The sequence below is a fragment of the Ammodytes marinus genome (genome assembly GCF_949987685.1).
Source record: "Ammodytes marinus genome assembly, chromosome: 8".
Lineage (NCBI taxonomy): Eukaryota > Metazoa > Chordata > Actinopteri > Uranoscopiformes > Ammodytidae > Ammodytes > Ammodytes marinus.
This window is the reverse complement of record NC_137212.1, coordinates 446,245-473,804: the sequence shown is the minus strand read 5'-3', so window position 1 is coordinate 473,804 and position 27,560 is coordinate 446,245. Positions and strand designations below refer to the sequence as shown.

Sequence of the window (27,560 nt, the reverse complement as noted above, 5' to 3'; positions counted from 1 at the left end):
CCAGAAAAAGATTTAGGATGTCCCAATACATGCAGGTCAATTGTAGTAAGCTGAAAATACATAAATGCCCCTCTAACTCCAATAGCATTTTGCAGTGCTCGTCATTATTCTTGACATTTCTCGACATAATGAAAAAAAACTTCCTTATCTGATTTTTTTTTCTCTCCTGTCTGTGGCCCTAAAACTCTTCTGTACTTTAGTATGTAGTGTAGTAAAAAGACTAAAACTCTTCTGTACTTTAGTATGTAGTAAGAAGAAAGAGTATGTGATTTGGAACGCAGGGAGAATCTAATAAATGTCCCATCTTGCCTCTGTAAACTGGCACAGAGCAGGTTTACAATTAAACGGTTTACTGTTGATGAGATGTATTGCAGATGTACCCATAGTGTACGTGTATTTTATTATTGGTGTTGTTTTGCAGTCTTTGTGTTAGTGTTTTGTACTGCTGGTTATTGTAGTGGTGAACATGTGGTTTAGTTTTATTAGGGTTCTCTGGGTCTGTAGTCAGAGATTCAATTCTCTATTTTTCTCTCTCTCTCTTTCTGTCGTTCTCTATTCCTTTTTGAGTTCTTAATTTCCATGTATGCAATCACGTTTATTCAAATCAAATATCGTAGCAATATTTTAATCATTCCTGAATTCTTCTTCTTCTTTGTTGTTGTTTTTTTGGTTGTCTCCTGTGCGAGCTCTTCTTCTGGCCTTTTGTACAATCCGCAGACCAACGTCGTGGTTTTATTTCTCCTCGTGGCGTTCTGTTCTGTTTGGGTTTGTGTCGCGTCGCGTTTCTCTCTCCGAACGGTTTTTATTTATGAGTTTGTGATCCACTACAGCTGAAACCAAAAACAGCCTTCTACATGCAAACGACCCCGGCTGCCCCAGGGTCCTAAACCCCGGCTGCCCCAGGGTCCTAAAGCCTGCCCTAGGGTCTGCTTCTAAAGACTTGGAGAGAAAAATTAACAAAAACATGTTGAAACTGATTAAAGGTGTAGTCAGTGATTCTGGAGAACGCTTTGTTTTTAAAATCCCTTTTTATCTAAATCAGTGAATATCTCCTCATGATCTGCTACCTGTCTGTACTGTTTGTGTGCGCTGTTAACATTTATTTTTTTCAAAATCCATTGTTAATACACAGCCTAGGCTCTGTAAACTGCCATGTTGCTAGCTACGGTGGGCCCTTTATAAACCAGTTCACAGAGTCTAGGATGTGTATTAACACTGGATTTCTTTTCAGCTCACACACAGTACAGACAGGTAGTGGATCATGAGGAGATATTCACTGATATAGACGAAAAGTGACTTCGACAACAACCGTTCTCCAGAATCACTGACTGCACGTTTTGAGGCTCTGTCTGTGTTTTCTTGTTGCGAATGTTAATGAATTTATTTTCTCGACCGCTTCACGCGTTTCGGTCTGTATTGCAAAACGTGGTGTAAAGTGGAGTGCCTTCGATCTGTACATCAGGTATTAATTCTCTATTCCTTTGGTGAAAGTGTGACTGAGATGAAAACGCCCCACCGTTAGAAATGTACTGAAACATTTGGTTCGTCTGTGTCTTAATATTATTACATTACGTCGACATTCCAGAAGCGTGGACGTCCGCCTGAACTGAGCTGTTTAGGGTCGCGATGCGTTCAAGAAACCTGGGAGAATCTGAAACTAGACAGAGAGGAAAGTGTTAGAGGACCAGTCTGTTACACGTCAGCTGCTTATTTAAAGTCTCAAACGCAATGTGAAGAGAGTTAAGGGATTGGAGAAACATGGGAAGGACTTAGGACGCACTCACACTAGGCATTCGTACCGTACCGTGCCCTGTCTAGTGTGTTCTCACAGTGCTTCCTGGGCCCCGGCCCGGTTGGAAGAGGTGAGCTTCAGCACGGTACGGATGCTCATGTTGGAGCCCCAGCATAGACAGAATCCTGACCTCACTTTATATCAGACTGTTCCCCTCCACACAATACCTCCATGGAGCAACAAGCACATTTAAACTAAATGTACTAGAAGGCTTGCTGTTGGTCTGATGTGGAAGTGGAATGTTTGATGTGAATTTGGCCAGATGAAAATATTCAAAAAATAATCAGATACAAATCCGCTCCAAAAAATGTGTTGAGCCTGACCAATGAAAATGCTTGTTCTGTGTGTAAATAATACGTTTCTTATATCGAACTTAGTTCTTTTGTGAATGTTTCAGTTTATAGACAAAAAAAAACAACAATATGAAGTCGTCCGTGTTTGGTCCTTTTTTCCCAGGTGCCTTGAATGCACCACAGACAGTCACCCTGCGTTCCAATCCCCATACTTCCCTACTATTTAGTACGCCAGAAAAAGATTTAGGATGTCCCAATACATGCACGTCAATTGTAGTATGCTGAAAATACATAAACGCCCCACTAACTCCAATAGCATTTTGGAGTATTCGTCTTTATTCTTGACATTTCTCGACATAATTAAAAAATAAATCTTCCTTATCTGATTTTCTTTCTCTCCTGTGGCGCTAAAACTCTTCTATACTTTAGTATGTAGTGTAGTAAAGAGAACAAGTATGTGATTTGGAATGCAGGGTGTGTGTGTGTGGTGGGACCAGAGAGTCAGTAAACAGCTGTGTCGGGAGGGAGGAGGGGTGTGTGTACATACGTGTTTTATACCACAGTTACGTGTCTGAGCTGATTGTTGGTTTTATATCCGATGAAACGTGTATATTTTGATCCAAGAGTGCGACCGGTTCTGAGCCTTACACTGTTTGTGTCACAAAGAGAAAAAAAAACATTAAATCACTTTTTATCAAAGGACTCGAGACTCGTTCTTTCACTGAAGTTTGTGTTTTAATGTGAATGTTTCTCTGAAAACCATTAGACACCGGAGCAACCTCATGGTCTTTTCTTCTAGTTAAAGATATGAACTATTAAGGGGGCGCCCTTAGCCCAGTTAGTAGGGCGTCCCCCCCCCATGGGCCTCGGCCAGCAGCGGACCCGGGTTCGATTGTTCGTTCTCTGCATGTCACTCCCCTCGCTGCCCCATTGCACCTCTGTCTCTACACTATCAATAAAGCATAAAAATGCCAAAAAATATCTTTAAAAATATATATATAAATGAACTATTGATTTGAACCAGCAGGGGGCAGCAAACACACATCACAGGAAGTCCAATGAATGACACATCAAAACCAGAATCGGATTTAATTTTAAATATCTGACTTTTTTAACAATATTTTTATTGGGGTTTTGGGATTATAATAATTCCTTAATGATTCAATGATTATTTTTGGAAGCAAACACATCATACTGACAAATTAACAGGCAAGCAGTTATTGTTCACATTGTTTTTATTTTTTTATTTTTTGTTCGAAATAAAGATGAATTGAATGAATCTTCTTCTTCTTCTTCTTTATTTCTCCTGTTTTCCTTTCCCACGTTACCATTCACACACATTCATACACCGATAGCAGCAGGCTAACTATCGACATTCACACGAGGCAAGGTGGGTGAAGTGTCTTACCCAAGGACACAACAACTATGACACAGGTGGCAGGGCGGGGATCGAACCTCCAACCCTTTGATCATCGGCCGACCCGCTCTACCACCTGAGCCACAGTCGCCCCGAATGTACAGATATCTCAAAGAACACATGGTCTAGTCCAATATTAAGTCTTATACCATTTTCCCAATCGCCACGTTTTTATTAAGGTGCAGTCAGTGATTCTTGAGAACACTTTTCAAATTCAGTAAATCTCCTCAATCCACTACCTGTCCAAATCCAGTGTTAGTAATACACAGCCTAGCGAATGTAAACAGAGAGGCCACCGTATCTAATATGCAAGTTATAGCCTACGCTGTGTATTAACACCAGATTTTTCACCATATTCCAGCTCACACACAGTAAGCTACAGACAGGTAGTGGATCATGAGGAGATATTTACGGATTTTGACAAAAAAGTGATTTTAACAACACGCGTTCTCCAGAATTGATGACTCCATCTTTAAAGGTGCAGTGTGTAATATGACATCAACAAGAAAGTTCTACAAAGTTCTAGAATGCAACGCTCCCTGGGTAACCCCACCCCTTTAGAATAATAACAGAAGCTACAGTGGCCTTCAAGGACAAGAACAATTCTAAATTTTAAACAATGCACCTGATGACATTCCAACTATGACACTTTCAAGATGGCGGCACTAGGCCTTGGTCCAAAATAAAAGGGGGTTTCAGCTATTATGCACTAAATTAAACGTACTTATGGATATTATAATTACTTTCTACAAAATCTGCTAGGAAATAAGACCCACAATTCTACACACTGCAGGTTTAAGTGTTAAAAAGGTAGAAAAAGATGTTGAAACTATCCAAACTGTAGTAATAAGAGAAGAAGAGAAGTGAAGCGTTGAGGCTCCACACACTGGAGGAAGTTTATACGTTGACTTTGCTTTAGTTCATATCCGCGTCTTCTTATGTCTGAATAAAGGCGGATTGTGGGAAAGTATTGTTGTGTGTGTGTGTGTGTGTGTGTGTGTGTGAGAGAGACAGAAAGAGTGTGTGTGTGTGTGTGTGTGTGTGTGTGTGTGTGTGTGTGTGTGTGTGTGTGTGTGGGAGAGACAGAAAGAGTGTGTGTGTGTGTGTGTGTGTGTGTGTGTGAGAGAGAGAGAGAGAGAGATACAGAAAGAGTGTGTGTGTGTGTGTGAGATAGAGAGAGAGGGAGGAGGAGATGGCACGCCAGCTCAGTCTCACACCGTCACACAGAAAGATTTTGCATAATCCTCCAGAATATATAGCCTCTACACACACACACACACACACACACACACACACACACACACACACACACACACACACACACACACACACACACACACACACACACACACACACACACTTTCTTCCTCTGGCCCCTGTCCTCTGTCCTCCTCAAAAAACTAAATATTGAGAGTCGCTTAAATTTGGTTTTTAAAACTTTAAAAACTATTTCAAAGTGTGACTGGTCCAATAGTCTGTAACTTTTTTCACCTCTCACTGCGCATGCGCACTGTGCGCAGCCGGCGGCTCACGCTGTTTATGTAGCAGCTAGAAAGATGAAGTTGGATGAATCGGCAGCGAAAGCGACCTGAACATATAGGCTACATGTAGCTATGGACATTAAAGTGTAACTGCACCCTTTTACTTGTTTTTTTAGATAGAAGCTGAATTAAATCACTATGTTGTTAAGGAACACATATATGCTGGTGTTAACATTGAAAAAAATTGCAATATGTTAAATATCGGCAATTTAAGAAATGTTTTGTATTGTAAATCATTTTAGAACTTTACTAAGATTTGAAAAAAACTTTTTTCCATCGGGTTCGAAAAATGACGTACTACTGTACTTTTGGTACAGTAGTACGTCATCACGTCGCCGCAAAGCCGGTCACGCTCTTCATAGGTCCATGGCTGATCCATGAGCTACTACTGTTATACCATCCCTCCAAGGATGTTATTTTGGGGGTTAACACTTCACTTCTATCGGCAGTGTGTCTGCATTATCTCACACTGTATAACACACACACACACACACACGGACCCGGACTTGTTCATTACTTCACTTGATTGACACACGCTACCGCTCGCTCGCTCGCTCTCCTCGCTCACACACAGACACACACACAGACTGCCGCTCGTTCACTTGCGCTACTCGGTCTCCTAACACTACGATAGAAACACCCGCCAACAATTTAGAATAAGAAAGTCCTCCACCTCAGACGACCCATCTGTGTGGCATATGAGCTCACTGTGTAGCGATAGTGCCGTTAGACTTTGTGTCACTCAATATTTCAATGAAGTCATGTCATTCAGATCTTCCTGAGTGACAGCTACTAGCAGCTAGCCCCCTCCTTCACAGACACCGCGCGCCCCCTCCCTCCTGAAAGTCGGCCGGCTGATGTCGGAATGTTTTAAAACAATGGTTCTCAAACGGAATTCAGAATCCATGGTCTGAAAGCATTTTTCAAAATCGTGCAGTAGCTCAAACAGGGGGTGCAGTTACCCTTTAAGCTTTTACTGAAGAGGGGGAACAGAGGCTGCCGTGAGGAGGAGGGGATGTATCACCGGAAAGTTCAGGTAAGTTTCTCTCTGATAAACTGACAGACAGACAGACAAATTTAACGGCTGTAAATAGTCTTTGTTTCGCTAGTTTAATTTCCCGTTGGCTCCGACATTTAACGGCTCCCAAATGTACGTACATACACACGCTACTGTTAGTGAATAAGTTCACAATGACAGTACTTTAGAATATGGAGCAATGTAAGCACTCGAACGAGAGGTAACGGTTTTTATTAAGCTAGTTTAAGGTCCTGTTAGCTCGCTCTTTAACGACTGAATTTAAATCGTCGCCAGCTAATCATCCGGTTAGCTGTCCTATGTATGTGTTTGCACTTGCTATTTTAAGTGAATAAGTTCACTATGAAAGTTTGTTAGACTACAGGGCTCTGGAAAGGCCCGGACGGTGAAGCTCAAAGCGTGATAACGTTTAGCGCTGAAAGACATTTCTCGCTCTGAACGGTCACGATCTCGCTTTCGCAGCAGAAGAGGAATTGAACTAGTGAAATGGCGGTCGGGTCAATATGGTAAATATCGGCGCTCTGTGCAAATGTAAGTACAATTATATACACGTGTGTTTTTCACTGCCACTGCACCTATACTGTTTTTGTTTATAATAGGACAGCTGTGTTCGCAGATGTTTAGCTTGGATGCTGTGAAAGAACATTCATTGTAATACAAAATTCCTGTTGAAGGAAAATGAACTGAGATTAAATATATCATATAGGCTGCCTTTATCTTTAGCTGAAGTCATGAGCTAACCAGCAGATATATTTTTAGCGTGTTACAATAGCTTGTCAAATGTTGGTGATCACGGTCGCAACTTGCTAGCTGACGATTGTGATTTCTGATGAGTGCGTGCCAGATATGTGTTCTTACCCTTTGGTAGTGCACTTAACAAGTTCAGTTCATTATGTGCTAATGCAAGAACCTGATTTTAGAGAAAGCCTAGGTTTAGTTATCTATCAGCTACGTTAGCTGTTAGAAAGCTAACTCCTCTCACTAAGATAACTGAATATTTAGATTGTAGCTGCTTCCACTAACTGTTCTGTGTTATGGGATCTGAGACACTTTACGGGGTCAACAGCGGATTCAAGGATGGTAGCTGGACTGTGATGGGTGAAGCTTTTTAGTTTGAAACATAATATATTTATTCATATAATTTAAACATAAAGATGAGACGATGTTCCGACATTTTGACCGAACCTCACTTTAATTCAACCTGTTGAAGATAAACATCATGTTAAACAGCTGATCTGTGTGGGCTCTACACAGGGACACAGATGCACACACACACACACACACACACACACACACACACACACACACACACACACACACACACACACACACACACACACACACACACACACACACACACACACACACACACACACAATGAAAGACAGACAGACACACACACACATACACACACACACACACACACACACACACACACACACACACAGACAGACACACACTGTCACACAAGTGTTGCCAGACAAGCAAACAGGCCTGTACAAAAAAACCTTATATCCCTGTCTGACCATTTCTTCAAAAAACAGAGGTGATCAGTAAATGTAATTAGATTTATTTTGTATTTCAACCATTCCAAAAATACTTCAACTTGCAACATTTCTCTTTTTAATTTAATTCTTAAGTTGAACAGAAACCAACTGGTATATGATATGCTCACACAGCAGAATTATATCACTCATAATGACAAGACCAAATAATACAGAAACGTTTATTTTCAAAATATTGTCTCTCATATCAAAACCAGTTGCTTGGATAGAGCGCATTTAAACTTTATTTTATGCATGAACAGAAAGCCCAAATAAGGGACTGCAGTTTAGAAACAATCACCAACAACTGACCCGCAACAAACCAATATCTGTAAGCAACTTTACAAAAAACAGGTCCAAAGTTGCTCATAAAAAGCAGACGTGGCTATGCTGACACACACACACACACTCACACACACACACACACACGTAGTTAAACACATGACTTCCAGTAAATGCAGAGGGGTGGAACCACCCTTTACATGAGAACAGGGAGGGAACCTTGAAAGTGAAAGTATTCAGTCTGTTCAGACTCCATTCAGTTGACGGAGCAGATGGAAGGAAACTGAGGCCGAGGCAGGGTGAGTGTGAAAACATTTTTAAGTACGGGCCCTCAATGTATTTAGGGCCCGTAATTATTACTCTCCACCATACTTATTCTTACTTCTTACTTCTTATTCTTCCTCAAAAGTTTGAGCTGCTTCTCCTCCCACACCGTTGCACGTAGACATGCCAAAATTTCACAGAATGTCCGTCCCTTCCCCGAATCGTGTGCTATTATACAGTTTTTTGAATTTCCGCTAGGGGGCGCTGTTATGAAGTCCCGACTGAAAGAACTTTGAGAGGCCACGCCGTAACTCCGATTGACTTGAAATTTCTCACACAGGTGTATGTTAGGGTGCTCTACAAAAAAGCCTCTGGGACCATAAAAATTCTTCAGGGAATATTTCCCGCTAATTAGCATAAAGTGAAAAACAGCGTGTTATCCACAACTTTCTGCAATTTGACTGTATCAACACCAAATTTCTCGTGAAGCCCCGGGGGACTACAATAAACATACCCGTAAAACATTAGTAGGACAACTTGAAAAACATGGCCGCCATTGACCAAAAAGTTTACGCAGGGGCGGGGCTTAATAACACGTTGGCCATAACTCCTTAACCATAGGTCCTATCATCATCAAACTTGCTGGGTATGTGCAGAAGACATGTGGTAGCATGTCCCTCGAAGCTTATCGTGATTAACCCATAGGGGGCGCCACAAATGCCCCCTGACTCTGATTCACTTGCAATTTCCTACACATGTACAGCTCATGGTGCTCTACAATATAGCCTCTCGGACAATAGGGGAATTTTTTTTAAATTTCCGCTAGGGGGCGCTGTAATTAAACCCCGACTGAAGAAAGTTTGAGAGGCCACGCCCCGCACACCGTAAGTCCGATTGACTTGAAATTTCTCACACAGGTGTATGTTAGGGTGCTCTACAAAAAAGCCTCTGGGACCATAAAAGTCAACCTGGAAATATTTTCGGCTAATTAGCATAAACTGAAAAAGAGGGTTTTATCCATAACTTTTTCACGTTTTACTCTATCGACACCAAATGTCTCACAAAGCCCCGGGGGACTATGCCGCACGTCTCCGAAAAATATTAGTAGGATAGCTTGGAAAACATGGCCGCCATTGACTAAAATGTTTATGCAGGGGCGGGGCTTAATAACACATTGGCCATCACTCATTGACCATAGGTCCTATCATCATGAAACTTGCAGGATATGTGCAGAAGACATGTGGTAGAGTGTCCCTCTAAGCTTGTCGAGGTTAACCCATAGGGGGCGCCACAAATGCGAAGAACACAATTCACCAATGCAATGTTTGACAGGCCACGCCCCTTTCCCCCTGACTCCGATCGACTTATCATCTGTCAGACGTGTACAGCTCGTGGTGCTCTACTGTAAAGCCTCTCGGACCACGGGGTCGGCCGTGATTTTTTTTCTTCCCCGTTTTACACGGGCGGCCCGTACTTTCAAAATCTCCGCGGGATTTCTAGTAATTATTTTACTGTCACTGTCACTGAGTGAGTTTTCTCCCCGAGAACTGTAGATGATTGTCTGAATAAAACACATTAAGCCTGATCCACGAAAACAAGCGCAGTATTAAAGAACCAACAAGGGGGAGCTGGCTGGTTTTAGTGTACTGTGTAATGTGTGTGTGTGTGTGTGTGTGTGTGTGTGTGTGTGTGTGTGTGTGTGTGTGTGTGTGTACTGTGTATGCGAGTGTGTTGTGTGTGTGTGTGTGTGTGTGCTATGTATGCGAGTGTGTTGTGTGTGTACTAGGGCTGGCCCGAATTATTCGAATATTCGAATACTCGTTCGGAAAATTAGTATTCGGAGCTTAAATTAGTATTCGGAGCTTCGTTTTTTTTTTTTTTTTTTTTTTTTTTGCAAGAAGCTAGTACTGCAATATAATGTCATCAAATAATTTTATATTTTGATATAAAAGTTAGTAATATTGTAGTAGTAGTAGTAGCAGTATTGCTCATTTAGGAGGATATTACATCACTAAGTGTCATAGCGCATCCATTACTTCACCTCCGAGCGCGTAAATCTTCAACAAAATATGCAGATACTGTCAAAATCGGTTCCAGAGAGTATATAGGGATTATTAACGTTTAAAAAAAAAAAAAAAAAAAAAAAATTTATGTTGTTTTTGATGGTGTGTTTTTCTGGAACGAATATTCGAATATTCGCTCGGAAAAACCAACGAATATTCGAAGCCTGAAAAATGGCATTCGGGCCAGCCCTAGTGTGTACTGTGTATGCGAGTGTGTTGCGTGTGTGTGTGCTAGAGAGTTTGTTTCTACTTGTTCTCTCAGTCTTGCATGTGAGTCATGAACAAACCTGTTTGTCTTCTTTCTTTTCTGAGCTCAGTCAGTTTTAACTGTTTCACCCTCAGACTGACTGATGAGTGTTAATATGGAGGAAGAGGAGGACGGAGCAGAGTCTGGATCCTCCGGCTATCTGCCTATGAAGAGTGACTCGTCTATAGGTGATCCTCCAACCTTCAGTAATGAACCTGGACCCTCAGGCATAAAGTAAGTGAACTGATACTAACTCATTCAGCTGGTAACGTTTTGTTGTGTCCGGCCACCACGTCAAAATCCCAAGAGAAGACAAGACATTCTGCATTATATCATGTTGATCCAGTTCCTCATTACATAAGCAGATACATTTCTACCAGCTGTTAAGTTAAGTTAAGTTAAAGGCAAATAGGAAAATACAGAAAAACGAAAATCCTTAATGATCTCTGCAGCCATCTCTGGACACATTTGGACATATTTTAACTAAATCAGTTAATTAATTAATAAACTAATATTTTCACAGGAAGAGGAAAATGAGTGACGTTTCTGTGGAGGAGCTGTCCTGCTGTTTGTGTCATGACGTCCTGAAGGATCCAGTCTCTACCAGCAGTGGACAATGGTGCTGCAGACAGTGCATCATCTCAGACCAGAACAGCAAAATACAAAGTAAGACTGGAGATCTGTCAGCTGATGTAATCGTGTCTGAAAACAGGATTATTCTTGTTATTTGTGCTGTACAATATAGAATATGAATTTCATAAATCAACATTTGAAACTTCCTTTATTTTTTACTTGATTTAATGTTGGCATGAAAATATTCACCAGATCTTCAAATCATAACTCCACCATTTTTATTTTCTTTCAGAGTATAGTGGTCTGCAGGAGGTTTTAGATGAACATAAGATCAGTCTGAGGAAGAGATATGAACGTGTGACTGAAGGAACTGAGATTAATACCCAACATGAGGTGAGGCAGCTTGAGGCTGCTTCCTTCAAGAACATCCTTGATCCTCCAATCAAGGTCAACGACATCTTTAAGGCCTTACCTGAACAACCTGACCTAAGGGAAACATGTTTTAATAGACACCTCAGACGATTGGGACACATCCGACACATCAGAGTCGTCCTGACGAATGGTGTCACTGGAATTGGAAAAACCTTCTCAGTGCAGAAGTTCACTCTGGACTGGGCAGAGGGCTCAGAAAACCAAGACGTCAGTCTGCTGATTCTGCTTTCATTCAGGGAGCTGAACTTGATCAGAGATGAGCAGTACAGTCTTCTCAAGCTGCTCCATGTTTTCCATCCAACATTACAGAAGGTCACAGCAGAGAAGCTCGCTGTCTGTAAAGTTTTGTTCATCTTTGACGGCCTGGATGAAAGCAGACTTACACTGGATTTCCACAACAATGAGGTTGTGTCTGATGTCACAAAGAAGTCATCAGTCAACGTGCTGCTGACAAACCTCATCCAGGGGAATCTGCTTCCCTCGGCTCTCATCTGGATAACTTCCCGACCTGCAGCAGCCAATCAGATCCCTCCTACATGTGTTGACAGGGTGACAGAAGTACGAGGCTTCACTGACCCACAGAAGGAGGACTACTTCAAGAGGAAAGTCAGTGATGAAGAGCTGTCCAGCAGCATCATCTCACACATCAAGACAACCAGGAGCCTCCACATCATGTGTCTAATCCCAGTCTTCTGCTGGATCACTGCTACAGTTCTGGAGCACATGTTGACTACAGATCAGACAGGAGAGCTGCCCAAGACCCTGACTGGCCTGTACTCACACTTTGTGTTGGTTCAGACAAAGAGGAAGAAGCAGAAGTATGAAGAGGGACATGAGACGAGTCCACAGGAGCTGATGGAGGCTGACAGGGAAGTTCTTCTGAAGCTGGGGAGGCTGGCGTTTGAACAGCTGCAGAAAAGAAACATCATGTTCTACCAAGAAGACCTGGAGCAGTGTGGGCTGGATGCCACAGAGGCATCGGTGTACTTCAAAAGAGAAAGAGTGATCTTCCAGAAAACAGTCTACAGCTTTGTTCATCTGAGCATTCAGGAGTTTCTGGCTGCAGTCTACATGTACCACTGTTACAACAACAACAACACAGAGGTACTGAAGGGTTTCCTGGGGAAACAATATATAAATTCATCCTTGGATGTCTTCCTGAAGAGCACCACGGAGAAATCTTTTGAAAGTAAAAATGGCCACCTGGACCTGTTTGTTCGCTTCCTTCATGGCCTCTCTTTGGAGTCCAACCGGAGACTCTTAGGAGGCCTGCTGGGTCAAACAGGAAACAGTCCCGATATCATCCAGAGAGCCATCAACAACCTGAAGGAGATGAACACTGATGAGATCTCTCCTGACAGAAGAATCAACATCTTCCACTGTCTGACGGAGATGAACGACCTCTCAGTTCATCAGGACATCCAAGAGTTCCTGAAGTCAGAGAACAGATCTAAGGAGGAACTCTCTGAGATCCACTGCTCTGCTCTGGCCTACATGCTGCAGATGTCAGAGGAGGTTCTGGATGAGTTGGACCTGGAGAAGTACAACACATCATTCCAGGGACGACTGAGACTGATTCCAGCTGTGAGGAACTGCAGAAAGGCTCTGTAAGTCCAGATGTGATTAACATTATATCTGGTTAGATAGTAGTTTAATTATAAGATATTTATTTAATTGTTATATGAAATTTTTTTATTCTGTTAATCTATCTTTGTGTGATGGGGCAATGTTTGTTGACAAATCACTTTTTGTCAAAATCAGTGAATATCTACTCACAATCTGCTACCTTTCAGTACTATATGTGCACAGGAAAAAAACTGGTGTAAAAATTAGTTGCACGTCTGACTCAAATCAGGAAATATCAAACTGTTCCCTCAACATTTGCCCTTTTTCATAATACCCTTTTGTAATAAATGTGTCATTACAGATTTTCTTGCTGTAGACTCTCAGAGACTCACTATGAAGACGTGGCCTCAGCTCTGAAGTCCGACCCCTCCCATCTGATAGAGCTGGACCTGACCTGGAATGAACTGCAGGATTCAGCAGTGAACCTTCTCTGTGCCGGTCTGAAGAGTCCAAACTGCAGACTGGAGAGACTGAGGTCAGCTCACTGACAAGCTCATGTAGTGTTTTGATTTTTATTCAACTTTTTCAGTTTCAGTTTTCAGAGACTCACGTCGTGGTCCATCAGTCCGTGGAGATGATGAATAATTAATTAATATCAGTTGGTTAATGCTGTTCGCAAAAGCTCATTAATTTACTCTATTGAAACCGTCTTACAAAACTTTCGGTATAATATAGACTGTGCCTTTTTTAAGTTTCTAAACCAGTCTAGTGCTGCTTTCGTCCAGATTGTTTATAAAAGGATACGTCATTGGTCAAATTTTTATACTCAAGATCCACCAACTTACTGTATATTTTAGTTTACACTGAAATGTTTACTAGATGAAGGAAACATATTTATTTGGTTTAAATTAATTTCTCTATGAGCAAACAGTCTGATCATTGATAATGATAATGATCCTTCAGAATGCACACACACACACACACACACACACACACACACACACACACACACACACACACACACACACACACACACAGGAAGATAGAGATCAAAGCATATTTCCAAATGCAGGTGTTAAAGGATAAATGTTGTATTTCTCCTCTAAGAGCTGACTGATATCTGCAGAATGTCATTAATTTATTTACATAATTTATTCTTTATTCAGATTGAGGTCCTGCAGTTTGTCAGAGATCAGCTGTGATTCTCTGGCCTCAGCTCTGAAGTCCAACCCCTCCCATCTCAGAGAGCTGGATCTGGGTAACAACAAGCTGCAGGATTCAGCAGTGAAGCTGCTGTGCGGTTTTCTGGAGAGTCCACACTGTAGACTGGAGACTCTGAGGTCAGTTCACTGACTCTGTTACTAATATAGATCTTATATATGAAATTTAATTAACAATCCACCTAACTTATAAACAAACAATAATTTTATCCATGAAGTAGTTAATTCCCTTTTTTATTATATTTTATTGCTATTCTAAATGTAGTCTGCAGTCACAAAAGACTTATGTTTATCAAAAAAAGCATGTAGTAAATGTCCACTGGATCTGAGCTTCAATGAGATGCAGGATTCAGCAGTGAAGCTTCTGTCTCAACTTGTGTTGTATAGGTGGCGTTGGTTAGAACCCCATAAGACACATGAAGCAGTGGTCCAGTTTAGTGACTTTAATTATCTTCTGTTGACATTACATTGGCATACGGTGTGTTGGTGTTTGTGTGGGCGTGGGGGTGTGTGTGTGGTTTTCTCTCAGCGACGCACACGGGCCGCCACACATAAAACTTTGTCGAGACACACATGAACTGACAAACGGCTCGGAACTTCACATAAACGGAGCGCGAGTCCAAACGGTTGCTTAGCAACGGGGGGACGCTGCATGCAGACAGGCTGCGCTGCACGTGATCAGCAGAGCCTTTTGTACACACACACACACACACACACACACACACACACACACACACACACACACACACAAACAATGTCTCTAGGGTTGGGCATTGTTGCCCATAGCCACATCATCCTTTTGTGAGCTAGTGTGATCGCCCGATGCCCGAAAATAGTCACTCCGACAGCATCAGCAAAAACAAGAAAAAAGCTCTCAGTGGCATCGACTAAAGCGAAAATATTGCTGATCGTATAATCAATCCCCGATAGATGATTCCATTGCCCATCGGCATAACCATACTCTAAATTTACATGATTTATTCTTTATTCAGATTGTGGGGCTGCAGTTTGTCAGAGATCAGCTGTGCTTCTCTGGCCTCAACTCTGAGGTCCAACCCCTCCCATCTCAGAGAGCTGGAGCTGAGCTACAACGAGCTGCAGGATTCAGGAGTGAAGCTGCTGTGTGGTTTTCTGGAGAGTCCACTCTGTAAACTGGAGACTCTGCGGTCAGTGCAATGACTGTTACTATTGTTACTTACTTACTTATGCCTCTTCTTCCCCCTTGGAAATAAGGCCGATACAGTGTGTTTCCATTTGTTTTTTGTCTTTCTCAACATGTTGTGCCTCGCCCCAGGTAAGGTTCATTTCAGCTGTAATTGTTCTACTCCATGTGGTTTTTGGCCTTCCACGCATTCTCTTTCCAGTTGGTGTCCATCTCAAGGAAAACCTTGGGGATACGCTGACTGTCCATTTATCGTTACTATTGTAGATCATATTAAGTACACATTTTTTTTTTTTCCGCTAGGGGGCGCTGTTATTAAGCCCCGACTGAACAAACTTTGAGAGTCCACGCCCCGCACACCGTAAGTCCGATTGACTTGAAATTTCTCACACAGGTGTATGTTAGGTTGCTCTACAAAAAAGCCTCTGGGACCATAAAAGTCCTTCAGGTTATATTTCCCGCTAATTAGCATAAACTGAAAAACAGGGTGTCATCCACAACTTTCTGAAATTTGACTGTATCAACACCAAATTTCTCGTGAAGCCCCGGGGGACTACAATAAACATACCCGTAAAAGATTAGTAGGACCACTTGAAAAACATGGCTGCCATTGACCAAAAAGTTTACGCAGGGGCGGGGCCTATCAACAAATTGGCCATAACTCCTTAACCATAGGTCCTATCATCATCAAACTTGCTGGGTATGTGCAGAAGTCATGTGGTAGCATGTCCCTGGAAGCTTATCGAGATTAACCCATAGGGGGCGCCACAAATGCCCCCTGACTCTGATTGACTTGAAATTTCTTACACTTGTACAGCTCATGGTGCTCTACAATATAGCCTCTCGGACCATAGGGGTCGGCCATGATTTTTTTTTTTGCCGCCATTGCCCAAAATGTTTACGCAGGGGCGGGGCTTATTAACAAATTGGCCATAACTCCTTAACCATAGGTCCTGTCATCATCAAACTTGCTGGGTATGTGCAGAAGACATGTGGTAGCATGTCCCTCAAAGCTTATCGAGATTAACCCATAGGGGGCGCCACAAATGCCCCATGACTCTGATTGACCTGTATTACACTTGTACAGCTCATGGTGCTCTACAATATAGCCTCTCGGACAGTTTTTTGAATTTCCGCTAGGGGGGCGCTGTTATTAAGCAACGACTGAAGAAAGTTTGAGAGGCCACGCCCCGCACACCGTAAGTCCGATTGACTTGAAATTTCTCCCACAGGTGTATTTTAGGGTGCTCTACAAAAAAGCCTCTTGGATCATAAAAGTCAACCTGGAAATATTTTCGGCTAATTAGCATAAACTGAAAAACAAGGTTTTATCCACAACTTTGTCAAGTTTTACTTTATCAACATCAAATGTCTCACGAAGCCCCGGGGGACTATGACGCACGTCTCCGAAAAATATTAGTAGGATAGCTTGGAAAACATGGCCGCCATTGACTAAAACGTTTATGCAGGGGCAGGGCTTAATAACAAATTGGCCTTAACTAATTGACCATAGGTCCTATCATCATGAAACTTGCAGGATATGTGCAGAAGACATGTGGTAGCATGGCCCTCTAAGCTTGTCGAGATTAACCCATAGGGGCCCCCACAAATGCGAAAACCATCATTCAAAAATGCAATGTTTGACAGGCCACGCCCCTCGCCCCCTGACTCTGATTGACTTGACATTTCTTACACATGTACAGCTCATGGTGCTCTACAATAAAGCCTCTTGGACCATAGGGGTCAGCCATTATTTTCTTTCTTTCGTAACTTACATGACCTGAAATACAGTGAAGTCACATTCACTCTGTGGATTTCCAACCTATCATCACCAAATTGTATACACAGCATCAGGGGACGGCCACAACTCGGGACTGGAGTTCGGAAAGCCCGCGGCGGCGGTTCGTAGAAGCGTTCTGGCCCGGCCGACGGGCGGGGCGCCACCGACGCGGGGATTGGCGGCCTGCGCAGGGCTGCCCGTACTTTCAAAATCTCCGCGGGATTTTCTAGTATTTTATTGCTCTTTTATATTTAGTGTGCAGTCACAAAAGACATTTGTTATCTTAAAAAAAACAATGTTCAGCTAAACATTTTAGGCCTAAAAACATCTGATTGGATAATAATTTAATTTTCCTCTTCATTTATTCTTTATTCAGATTGAGTCACTGCAGTTTGTCAGGGGTCAGCTGTGCTTCTCCTTCTCTGGCCTCGGTTCTGAAGTCCAACCCCTCCCATCTCAGAGAGCTGGATCTGAGCTACAACAAGCTGCAGGATTCAACAGTGAAGCTGCTGTGTTGTTTTCTGGAGAGTACACACTGTAGACTGGAGACTCTGAGGTCAGTTCACTGACTCAGTTACTATTGTTACTTAGTTACTTATGCCTCTTCTTCCCCCGTGGGAAATAAGGCCGATACAATGTGTCTCCATTTGTTTCTGTCTTTTCGCACTTTTGTCTTTTCATTCAGATTGTGTGACTGCAGTTTATTTTTCGGGTTCAGATTTTAATTTTGTGACTAGAAACTGTTTTCATGGTGTAGTGTCCAAAATTCCCTTTTTATTTCTCACTCTGGTATTGCTGTATTTCATCGAATAGCCTCTCTGCTAGGACATTCTAGTTAGAACCTAAACACAACTCTCTTCTGCCCTCTGCCCTCATAATGTAATGTTTACATAATTTATTCTTTATTCAGATTGATGTGCTGCAGTTTGTCAGAGATCAGCTGTGCTTCTCTGGCCTCAACTCTGAAGTCCAACCCCTCCCATCTCAGAGAGCTGGATCTGTGGGGAAACAACCTGCAGGATTCAGCAGTGAAGCCTCTGTCTGATCTGGTGGAGAGTCCAGACTATAGACTGGAGACTCTGAGGTCAGTAGAGGGTTGGAGTCAGTTCAGCTGATTCAACAGTATTGTACTAAACACGGGGAGGCTAATGCCTTACTCATATTAGAGGTCTTCAGTAGGGCCCGACCGATTTATCGGCCGCTCGATTATATCGGCCGATTATCGCATATTTCGTAATTATCGGCATCGGCCGTTTTTTTGCCGATTTTTCTTCAAGCAATCATGTGTGAAATGTATTGCTGCCATGGAGGTAGCCTAAATGAATAGCATTCATGCTATAGCCTATTTACAGCAGCAGGTGTGTTGTAATACATTGGATTAATTTACACTTGACAGTTCCCCCTGCAACCAATAGCAGAGGCATTGGTCATCGCTTGACTGTTATTAATAATAATAATAATAATAATAATAATAATAATAATAATAATAATTGATAGAATTTATATGGCGCTTTTTTGGAGGTCATTCAAAGACACATAGAGAATCATATACAGTATGTAGAAAAATAAAACAAAATACGGAAAATTTAAAATAAGGCTTGAAGTGGAGTCAAGTGTCATTATGCTTCCTTAAAGAAGTGAGTTTTGAGTTGACTTTTGAATGAGTTTATTTGTCTGAGATGCTGATGTTTGGGGGGAGGGAGTTCCAGAGGGTTGGGTGCAGTAAGATAAAATGCATAATGTTTAAATTTAGACATATTTGTTACACTTTATTTGTTTTAGACAATGGGTATTGCAATAAAGAAAAATTTCTTGTACACATTTTCGACAGTAAAAGGTATATATATATATTTAAGGTTAAATTTTTTCAACATAGGGGAGAACGGGGTAATCTGAGCCACTTTTTACATTTGCTCCCCTCTAAGCGAGCTAAAATGATTTATCACTCAAATTTACACATTTCCCATTAATTCAGGATGTTTCCTAGAAATGGGCATTAGCAGAATTTTTTCAAGACAAAGAGCAGAGAAAATATGATTGTTTTAAAAAAAGTTGTCATGTGGCTCACTTTACCCCAGCTGTGGGGTAAACTGAGACAGACCAGAAAAATCAAAGGGGTAAAGTGAACCAGCTAGGGGTAAACTGATCCACTTACTTTTTCCACTCTGAAACTACCATAACAACACATATTGTAACAGTTAGAATCCTGAAAGCTAGCCACACATTCCAGAACTAATGTCGGACTAGTAAAAGAATGATGGGGTTTGGTCAATTAAGCAAAGCAAATTTTCTAAACACTTGAAAGTAACTCTGAACAAAATCAAATACAACATATTATAATTCAAAAGGTTTTAATAAGATTCAAATGAAAGATAGAACCAGTTAGATTAGAACACAGTCTGGGGGTCAGAACACAGGACCCTTAGAGCCAGCTTGTGTCTGGGGGTCAAAGCATAGGAAAATCAGAACCAGCGAGAGCAGCCTGGGACTCAGAACACAGGAGAAGACCCAACTGGATTATAACATCAGCCTGTCATACTCTACAACTAGGCCTACTCTACATTCCAGCCCTGAAGGTTACAGGGAAAGCTTACCACAGCACCATGAGGTCCTCTCTTCCAGGGCCATGAGGAAATGAGAGGGGCTTGAAAACATATATCTCACATGACCAAAAATGTTTTCCGTTGCCTAGATATAGGGGGTGGCTCACATTACCCGATGCCTCAGATTCCCCCGTTCTCCCCTATATTTTGGGGATTTGTTTTTTATTTAATCGGCCGATTTAATCGTAATCGTAATTTTTCTCTGAAAATAATCGGCATCGGCACTCCAAAATCGATATCAGTCGGCCCTAGTCTTCAGTTCTACCTCCTGTGTGAGCGCCCCAACCAACCAGTAGGATTTGCTCAAGGAACACCAAGGATGTTCTCACAGCCAAGTGTTCTGAAGCCCCTCCAGGGTTCAACATAACTTTTTTTTCCTACTGGCCCGCCATCTATACTGTAACAGTATAGATATTCCCTTTAGATTTGGTTATTTTTCTTTTAGTTAATTATATGAAATGTTGATATTGCTCATACACATAATATAAAACCAGGCAAACATATTGAATTAGAAGCCTACAACTGAAAGTATGTTGAAAGAGTCGGCCAGTATTTTAAAGTCCAGTAGTTTGATGGTTGTTTTTATTCTTGAATTTGGGCAGTTTAATGAATAGTTCACCTGCAGAAGTCATGTTCAAACATTAAAAAAATAAGAGATGAAGGTCTGATCATTCTTTGTGGTGTGGTAGGCTGTTTTTATTACTTTCTCTATATGCATTAGGGATGTGAATGTGTTGACCGAATGACCGGTTTTCCACTTGCGCTCAAGTTGACTTTAAAAATAGAATAGAAATCCGAAAATCAGTGGATTATGCCGTTTTTTTAATGGGAGATTTCACCGTGTATGTGAGTTCACGTCTGGTCGTGAGCGCGCTGCAGGAGTGTCACTTTTCCATGAAGTGTCAGCTTCACATAAGAGTCCGGTGTGGGACCATTTTTTCAAACTATTGATAAAAAACAATGCAGTGCAAAATATGCAGCATACGTTAAACGCTCGTCTAAGACTATGACGTTAAATCACCTTAGAAACACACAATGCCTTCGTCCGATCACAGCAGCGTTTCACCGTGAGATCTCGCCAGCGAGTGAGCCGCCGCGCAGATGAACTGTGGTTTGTGGCTAAAATAATAACCGGGGATATTCTCCCCGTTAGCGATTTCAATGGGAAAGACTTCCGCGATCTGATTGAATGAATGTCTCGAGCCTGAAAACACAGTGCCAAACTGCGCGACTATAGGAACTGTACAGTGAGCGGAGTCCCTCCGTTCGTTTCTGTCTACAACCGACACAATCACCGGAGACGCATTCTCATCTGATTGAATGAATGTCTCGAGCCTGAAAACACAGTGCCAAACTGCGCGACTATAGGAACTGTACAGTGAGCGGAGTCCCTCCGTTCGTTTCTGTCTACAACCGACACAATCACCGGAGACGCATTCTCAGCGTTTAAATAACGCCTCTCATTTGTATTACCATTGGGGCTTGGATGCAAATACTGTAACATTACGGCGGCAGATAAAGGAAAAGCGCAGTTATCATTTTCTGCACCTCAACCTCTGCTTTGGGAAGAAAGAAAGGGGGCAAAGCAAGTCGATTGATTTGTCGACTCGCAGGCGGACGGTAGGCAGCTCTGCCAACGGAGCGAGAGTGCACCCGCTTGTTGCTCCGCCTGTCAAAACGCCCACGCATCGGTTGTCCACTGGCCTTTCATTAAAAAATATATTTTATATTAGGTTTATTATATTGAGTCTTAAATAAACACTGCTTTCATCCCGACTCTGAACGCGCATTTCAATGAACCATGATGTAGTCTACAAAAAGATACTGAACTGTGATTGGCCAGTCACTGGCCCGGCGGGACAGTGACTGGCCAATCAACTTGCCCTGCATATGATTTTACTGGCCCCGGGCCATCGGGCTATGCGTTATATCGAACCCTGCCCTCTACAGGGAATCAGATCAGACACATATTCAGCCTGAGGGAAACCTTTGTGTAGACGTTGTAGTGCAAAGTAGGATCAGTGCAAATATAAACTATCAATCAATTTGAACAGAAATAACCTGTTTTTACAGTATAGTTAAACACTTAGTTTGATTTTCCAGTGATGTTTGGATCTTTACTAAAGATTAATTATTTCCTCTAGTTCAGTCCCAAAACATAAAGTTGTTAGTCATTGTCGTGAAGATTTGATGATAAAAAGCTTTTGATCAGGTTTCTCAGGACTCAATCTGGTTAACTCTGAGAATTAACAATTATTCTAAACCTGATCCATGACTTTAGGATTGTGTTCATCCTACAGGGTCACTGGCAAGTCTTTCACAGCTGAGAAACCAAAGAAACGTGAGTAATGAACCAATGGCTCTCATTCATCAAACTGTTAAATAACATTAAAATATTTTCATAAATTGAGCTTGTTGTACATTGTACATTGTTAGAAATATACTGTATATCAAATACATTTTTTGTAGATAAAATATTCAAGCAATTTGAATGTCACCGCATTCATGGTTTAGTTATAGATCTGTTTCTTTGACTTATTCTCTCCATCAGATCAATCTGATCCCAAACTGAATGTGCTGAAAAACCTGCCAGTCGATGACAAAAAGGTGAGAGGAGCAGTGGTATGAATGAAGTCCTCCAGTATTACTATGTCAAACTTATATTATCATTATTTTAACTCATTGCCATGTACAATTTCAACTCTTTCTGACATGACACACACACACACACACACACACACACACACACACACACACACACACACACACACACACACACACACACACACACACACACACTAGGGTCACCTCCAAACCAGCAAGGACGAGGTTGTGCACAACACTCTATAGGCTACTATTATTATGCTACCCATGTTGAGCATTTGCACACTTTTAGCCAACAATTTCCCCAGATACTATTTAGTGAAGATGTACACACATCCCAAAACATTTTCATTGTTAATTCTTATTTTCTGTGTCATTCCAGTGTCTTTCTGACTGTGTGCATGTGTAGCCTACTTGTGTGTACCTGCCTGTCTGCACATAGAGATGTGTTATGTTCGCTTGTTGTACTGCGTCAAGATTGAAAACAATTTCGATGAATCATGACTGACTTCAGATCTCAGCAAGTCGAGTGCATTTTGAGGCCGACTACTTGTTGGTTTGTTGTGGATAATGGATAAATGTGCGTCGGCCCACCACCTCTCTCCACATTCCAACTATGTCTCTCTACTTCTATCAAATAAAGGTTAAAATATATTTTGGAAAAAAAAAATAACAAGGGGCTGTTCCATGGCCAGCCTGAGCCTACAATAGAGGTGGTCAAAGTTATCATTTATTGTGATTATGAAATAATATTCACAAACATGATTGTCCACTGCAGCAGGATTCCAGTGACTGGACTAAACTTGAACCTGAAGTGAACAGCACTGATGGAGACGAGGCTCCAACTTACAGGTAAAGATAACATTCTAAATATGGCGTCACAGCTAAATCTAACTGTAGAAAGAAGTAACGCTTGGTTATTTTTGAACAAAAGGAAACTAATATATTTCTTTGTGCTCTTGCTAGTTGAACCAATACTATATGAAAATTATATTGGCAATACATTCACTTAAGGCAGATACTCTAAAATCTTTAGCACCAGTCAAAAGTTTGAACACATCTTCTTGTTTAATGTTATTCCTTATTTGTTTTTAATTTTTTCGACATTGTAGATGTATACTGAAGACATCAAAACTATGAAATAACACTTGAATCATTTATTAAACACTAAAATGTATAAATAAATAAATACAATTTTTTATTTTTAGATTCTTCAAAGTAGCTACCGGTTGCCTTGATGGCAGCTTGGACATAATAAAATAAAATAAAACATTGAATGAGAAGGTGTGCCCAGACTTTTGACTACTTCTGTACATGCATTCCATTATGTCTTATTCAGTAGTTTTGTGCATAAACACAAACTCATTTGTTTTCTCCTTTACCACTTAGTCTACAGTCAGAAGCAGGAAACTTTGAATGTAGTGTCTCCGGCTTGCGCTGGGTCTGTAAGGACAATGTCAGCTTCAAGTACCAGTTTTGTTCTTGGGAGAAACACATGGAGAGGATGAAAAGCATCAAATACATGCCCGCAAGTGCCCTAATGGACGTCACAGTCATTGCCGGGAAGTTCGATGAAGTGTATCTTTCACACTGGATCTGCATAGGTAAATGCACATTAGGAAATAATAATAAATATACTAACTTTTAAAATCTCTTTCATATATACAAAAAATAATCCAATCCTTTTCTCTTCACTAGTTGTTTGTGCTTGTATTTTGTGCAGATGACAACCCTGGAATAATAAAAGAGTTTGCAGTCCTACACATCGATGACTGTGGAGATGTGGTGGAAAAAGTGTCTGAGGTCACAGCGACTCATGTCAAGTTACCTAAACCAATTTTTTCACTGAGAGCAGTCCTGATCCCGGTCCTGCAGCTGATCGGGTTTTTCTTGGAAATCCGCTGCAACGTGTTGATATACTATAAACCCAACACACCGTTCCTCAAACTACATGTTTACCTGATCCCACATGATCCTGCTGTACAACAGGTTGTTAAATATCTTGCTGCAACAAATGTGAAAACATTAAATCTGAAGTAAGGCCTCTCTTGAAAAAGAAAAAAAGAGTTTTATTCTCTCAAGAGATTTCATGTAGTTGCCTGGATTCATAGAGAGCTTTCTAAAACAGCACAGCACCTAACTGAAACTATTCGGTATAAAAACTTAATTCTTTAATATGCTGATGTGTGTTATGAATATAAATGACCTACAATGTTTAGTTTTTGCTACTGCATAAGCTCTTCTGACAGGCTGTATATTTGGTTATTACCAAATATTTGACTTTTTTTTTGCAAAATGTTTTTAATTGATGACTTTATTCTCATTGAATGCCCTCCGCCCTAAAATCACTGTTCTTGTATTTTCTTCCCAGTCAGGATAGTAAACTGTGCTCAACTATATTGTTTCATTCAGCTTTAGGCTTATAATGCTTTTTTCCCAGGAAGTGAACAAGGAGGAGAACAGCGAAGGGTACAAAATAATCAAGAAGCCTCACCCAGACAAGAGCCTGAAATTAGAAAAAGGTTTTCAACTCACAGCAGACATCGACACTGCAGAAATTACCCCAAAGGTTTGTACTGTTAAAAAAGCAATTAAATCTGTGTACAAAGTGAATCATGGCTCGCAATTATGTAAGATACTATAGGATAATATTTATTTATTTAACATTTATTTAAACTTGAGGTATTAATTGAGGGGTTACCCTCATTTGCAATGATGTCGAGAAACAAAAACAACAATACACAATATAAATACATCACAACAACTGCTGTTCTGAATATGTTACCAGAATCCTCAAAAACAGTGTGTCTCTCTGCACATTCAAAAATGTTCTTCCCAAGTTGTGTCATCCAAATAAAATAGTATAACAGGAATAAACCTGGTTTGATCAGGAAACGTTTCTTTTGTTTTTGTGGTGTACAATTTAACTTTACTAACTCCTCTCTTTATTCTATATGTTTGTATACAGGAGATAACTCTCAGACATGAAGGCAGAGACCCAAATTTCTATGAAGTTTACATTGAGAATCCAGACGGAGTCATCTGCCTGAAACTTTCAGAACCTCCCACTAAAGAGGGTAAAGCGCTGTGTGAACCAGTATGGAGCTGTGGGATTCGAAAAGGTTAGTTGTTATTTAACTATTTAACTTATGAAATGATTTACCAACATACAATATTAAAAACATGAAACATTCTGTCCTAAACCTGGGATTAAATATTTAATGTTATAAATGCCAGTGAGAAACTAAAGTGAGCCAAAATAAATGTATTGTCCAAACACCAATGCATACTGAAAATAAACTTAAATATAAATATGGTTGTAGCAATTTGATTTGTATTTACGTGCCGTTAAATGTGTGACAATTAGTGGAAATTCCAGTTTACTTGTTCCTCGAATATTGAAAAAACTTACAAAAGTGTTGAACTGTTACTGGGAGGAACCAGAGACCTCATGGTTACTGGGAGGAGGAACTAGAGACCTCATGGTTACTGGGAGGAGGAACTAGAGACCTCATGGTTACTGGGAGGAGGAACCAGAGACCTCATGGTTACTGGGAGGAACCAGAGACCTCATGGTTACTGGGGGGAGGAACCAGAGACCTCATGGTTACTGGGAGGAGGAACCAGAGACCTCATGGTTACTGGGAGGAGGAACCAGAGACCTCATGGTTACTGGGAGGAGGAACCAGATACCTCATGGTTACTGGGAGGAGGAACCAGAGACCTTATGGTTACTGGTCGGCTCCTCTTCCTCTAGGCCATCCTACCATCGTTCTTGCAATGTCTGGGTTGTAACCACATGCATGGTTGAATGCACTCATTGTAAATGGCTTTAAATCAAAGCATTAGCTAATTGTAATGTAATGAGATCATTCTTATTATTACTCAAGCTGAAATGTCTTAATATTGAACCTTTTCTTCAGCTGTCAACATTATGTTCTGTTTAATTTCATTTCAGATGACTATCAAACCCCTACTGATTCAGAAGGTAAGATATTACACACACACACACACACACACACACACACACACACACACATACATATAAGGGCAGTATTTACAAATGTGTGTGTGTGTGTATAATGTATGTGTTTCAGTTGCAGGCCCCTCAGCAGGAGCAGCTGGTGTAGATCCCATGGCAGACGGTAGGTGCACGTAGTATGTATAAATGACTTGAGTCTCAGGTGGTAGAGCGGGTCGACCAATGATCGGAGGGTTGGAGGTTTGTTCCCCGCCCTGCCACTTGTGTCATGGTTGTTGTGTCCTTGGGCAAGACACTTCACCCACCTTGCCTGGTGTGAATGTGTATGACTGCTGTATGTTTGAGGTGTTGGTCGGAGGGGCCGTTGGCGCTGAATGGCAGCCACGCTTCCGTCAGTCTGCCCCAGGGCAGCTGTGGCTACTACCGTTACTTTAACTTGAGCTTGTCCTAATTTGAGTTCAGTAGGGCTGCCCCCTGAAAGTCGATGATTCGAATCATCAGTCGAGAACCCCCGCAGTCGACGCAGATTCTTTGTTTTTTTTTCAGTCAGTGTACATTATAATAAAAGAAAAATAACAGCAAAAACACTGACGTTATCATGCCAGGGCAATAGGTGGCGGTAATGTGTCACGTCAAACGCCATAGAAGAAGATTGGTGAAAACTAAAGAGGAAATGGCAAAAGAAAAAACCAAAGCAGATGTATATGTTTGCGCTGTGCAAATTGCGCACCATATATGCCTATTGATTCTGCTCTGCTATGTGCTGTAATAAAGATAGGTCGCCTTGGAAACAATTAAGCCCCAGTAGACCGCGAGCATCTCGTCTTTTTTACTCGCGCGAATCACCATTCTCTGCAGCCGTCACCGGCTCTGTGTTGTTTCTCTCTCACCGGCTCGCCGAGGCTCGGGCACCCTCGCGCTTCAGCTGCGCTCTAATTCCCCGGTTCACTTGTAAACTGATTTTTAAATATATCCAACCTGGAGGTTGTTTATTTTAAGCTCTGTTTTCGGTGGTCTTAAAGTCTGTTTTCAACTGTTTTCGGATTAACGGTTGGTCAAATATCTCACTCCAATGCACTTTTCTGATTGACAAATAGTATCACGAATAGTCGAATCTCTGGTTTGAACAGGCAGATCCGATTCGACTGAGAAAATTCCG

General features: G+C 41.4%; 2 protein-coding genes across 7 annotated transcripts in view; one reads left to right on the top strand and one right to left on the bottom strand.

Moving 5' to 3' along the window:
- Window positions 1-27,560, bottom strand: part of LOC307254853 (NACHT, LRR and PYD domains-containing protein 12-like) — a 365,889-nt gene that overhangs the window by 106,678 nt on the left and 231,651 nt on the right. The gene's annotated exons all lie outside the window — the stretch shown is intronic.
- The window catches only part of LOC307253895 (NACHT, LRR and PYD domains-containing protein 14-like), a gene marked incomplete at both ends in the record, with an annotated part of 46,931 nt that continues 30,930 nt past the window's right edge, over window positions 11,560-27,560 (top strand). Inside the window, 6 exons of the mRNA XM_080032118.1 lie at window positions 11,560-13,091; window positions 13,412-13,585; window positions 14,217-14,390; window positions 15,263-15,436; window positions 17,589-17,768; window positions 18,123-18,296. Of these exons, the coding sequence (XP_079888244.1) occupies window positions 11,560-13,091; window positions 13,412-13,585; window positions 14,217-14,390; window positions 15,263-15,436; window positions 17,589-17,768; window positions 18,123-18,296 (2,408 nt within the window). The remainder of the gene's footprint in view (window positions 13,092-13,411; window positions 13,586-14,216; window positions 14,391-15,262; window positions 15,437-17,588; window positions 17,769-18,122; window positions 18,297-27,560) is intronic.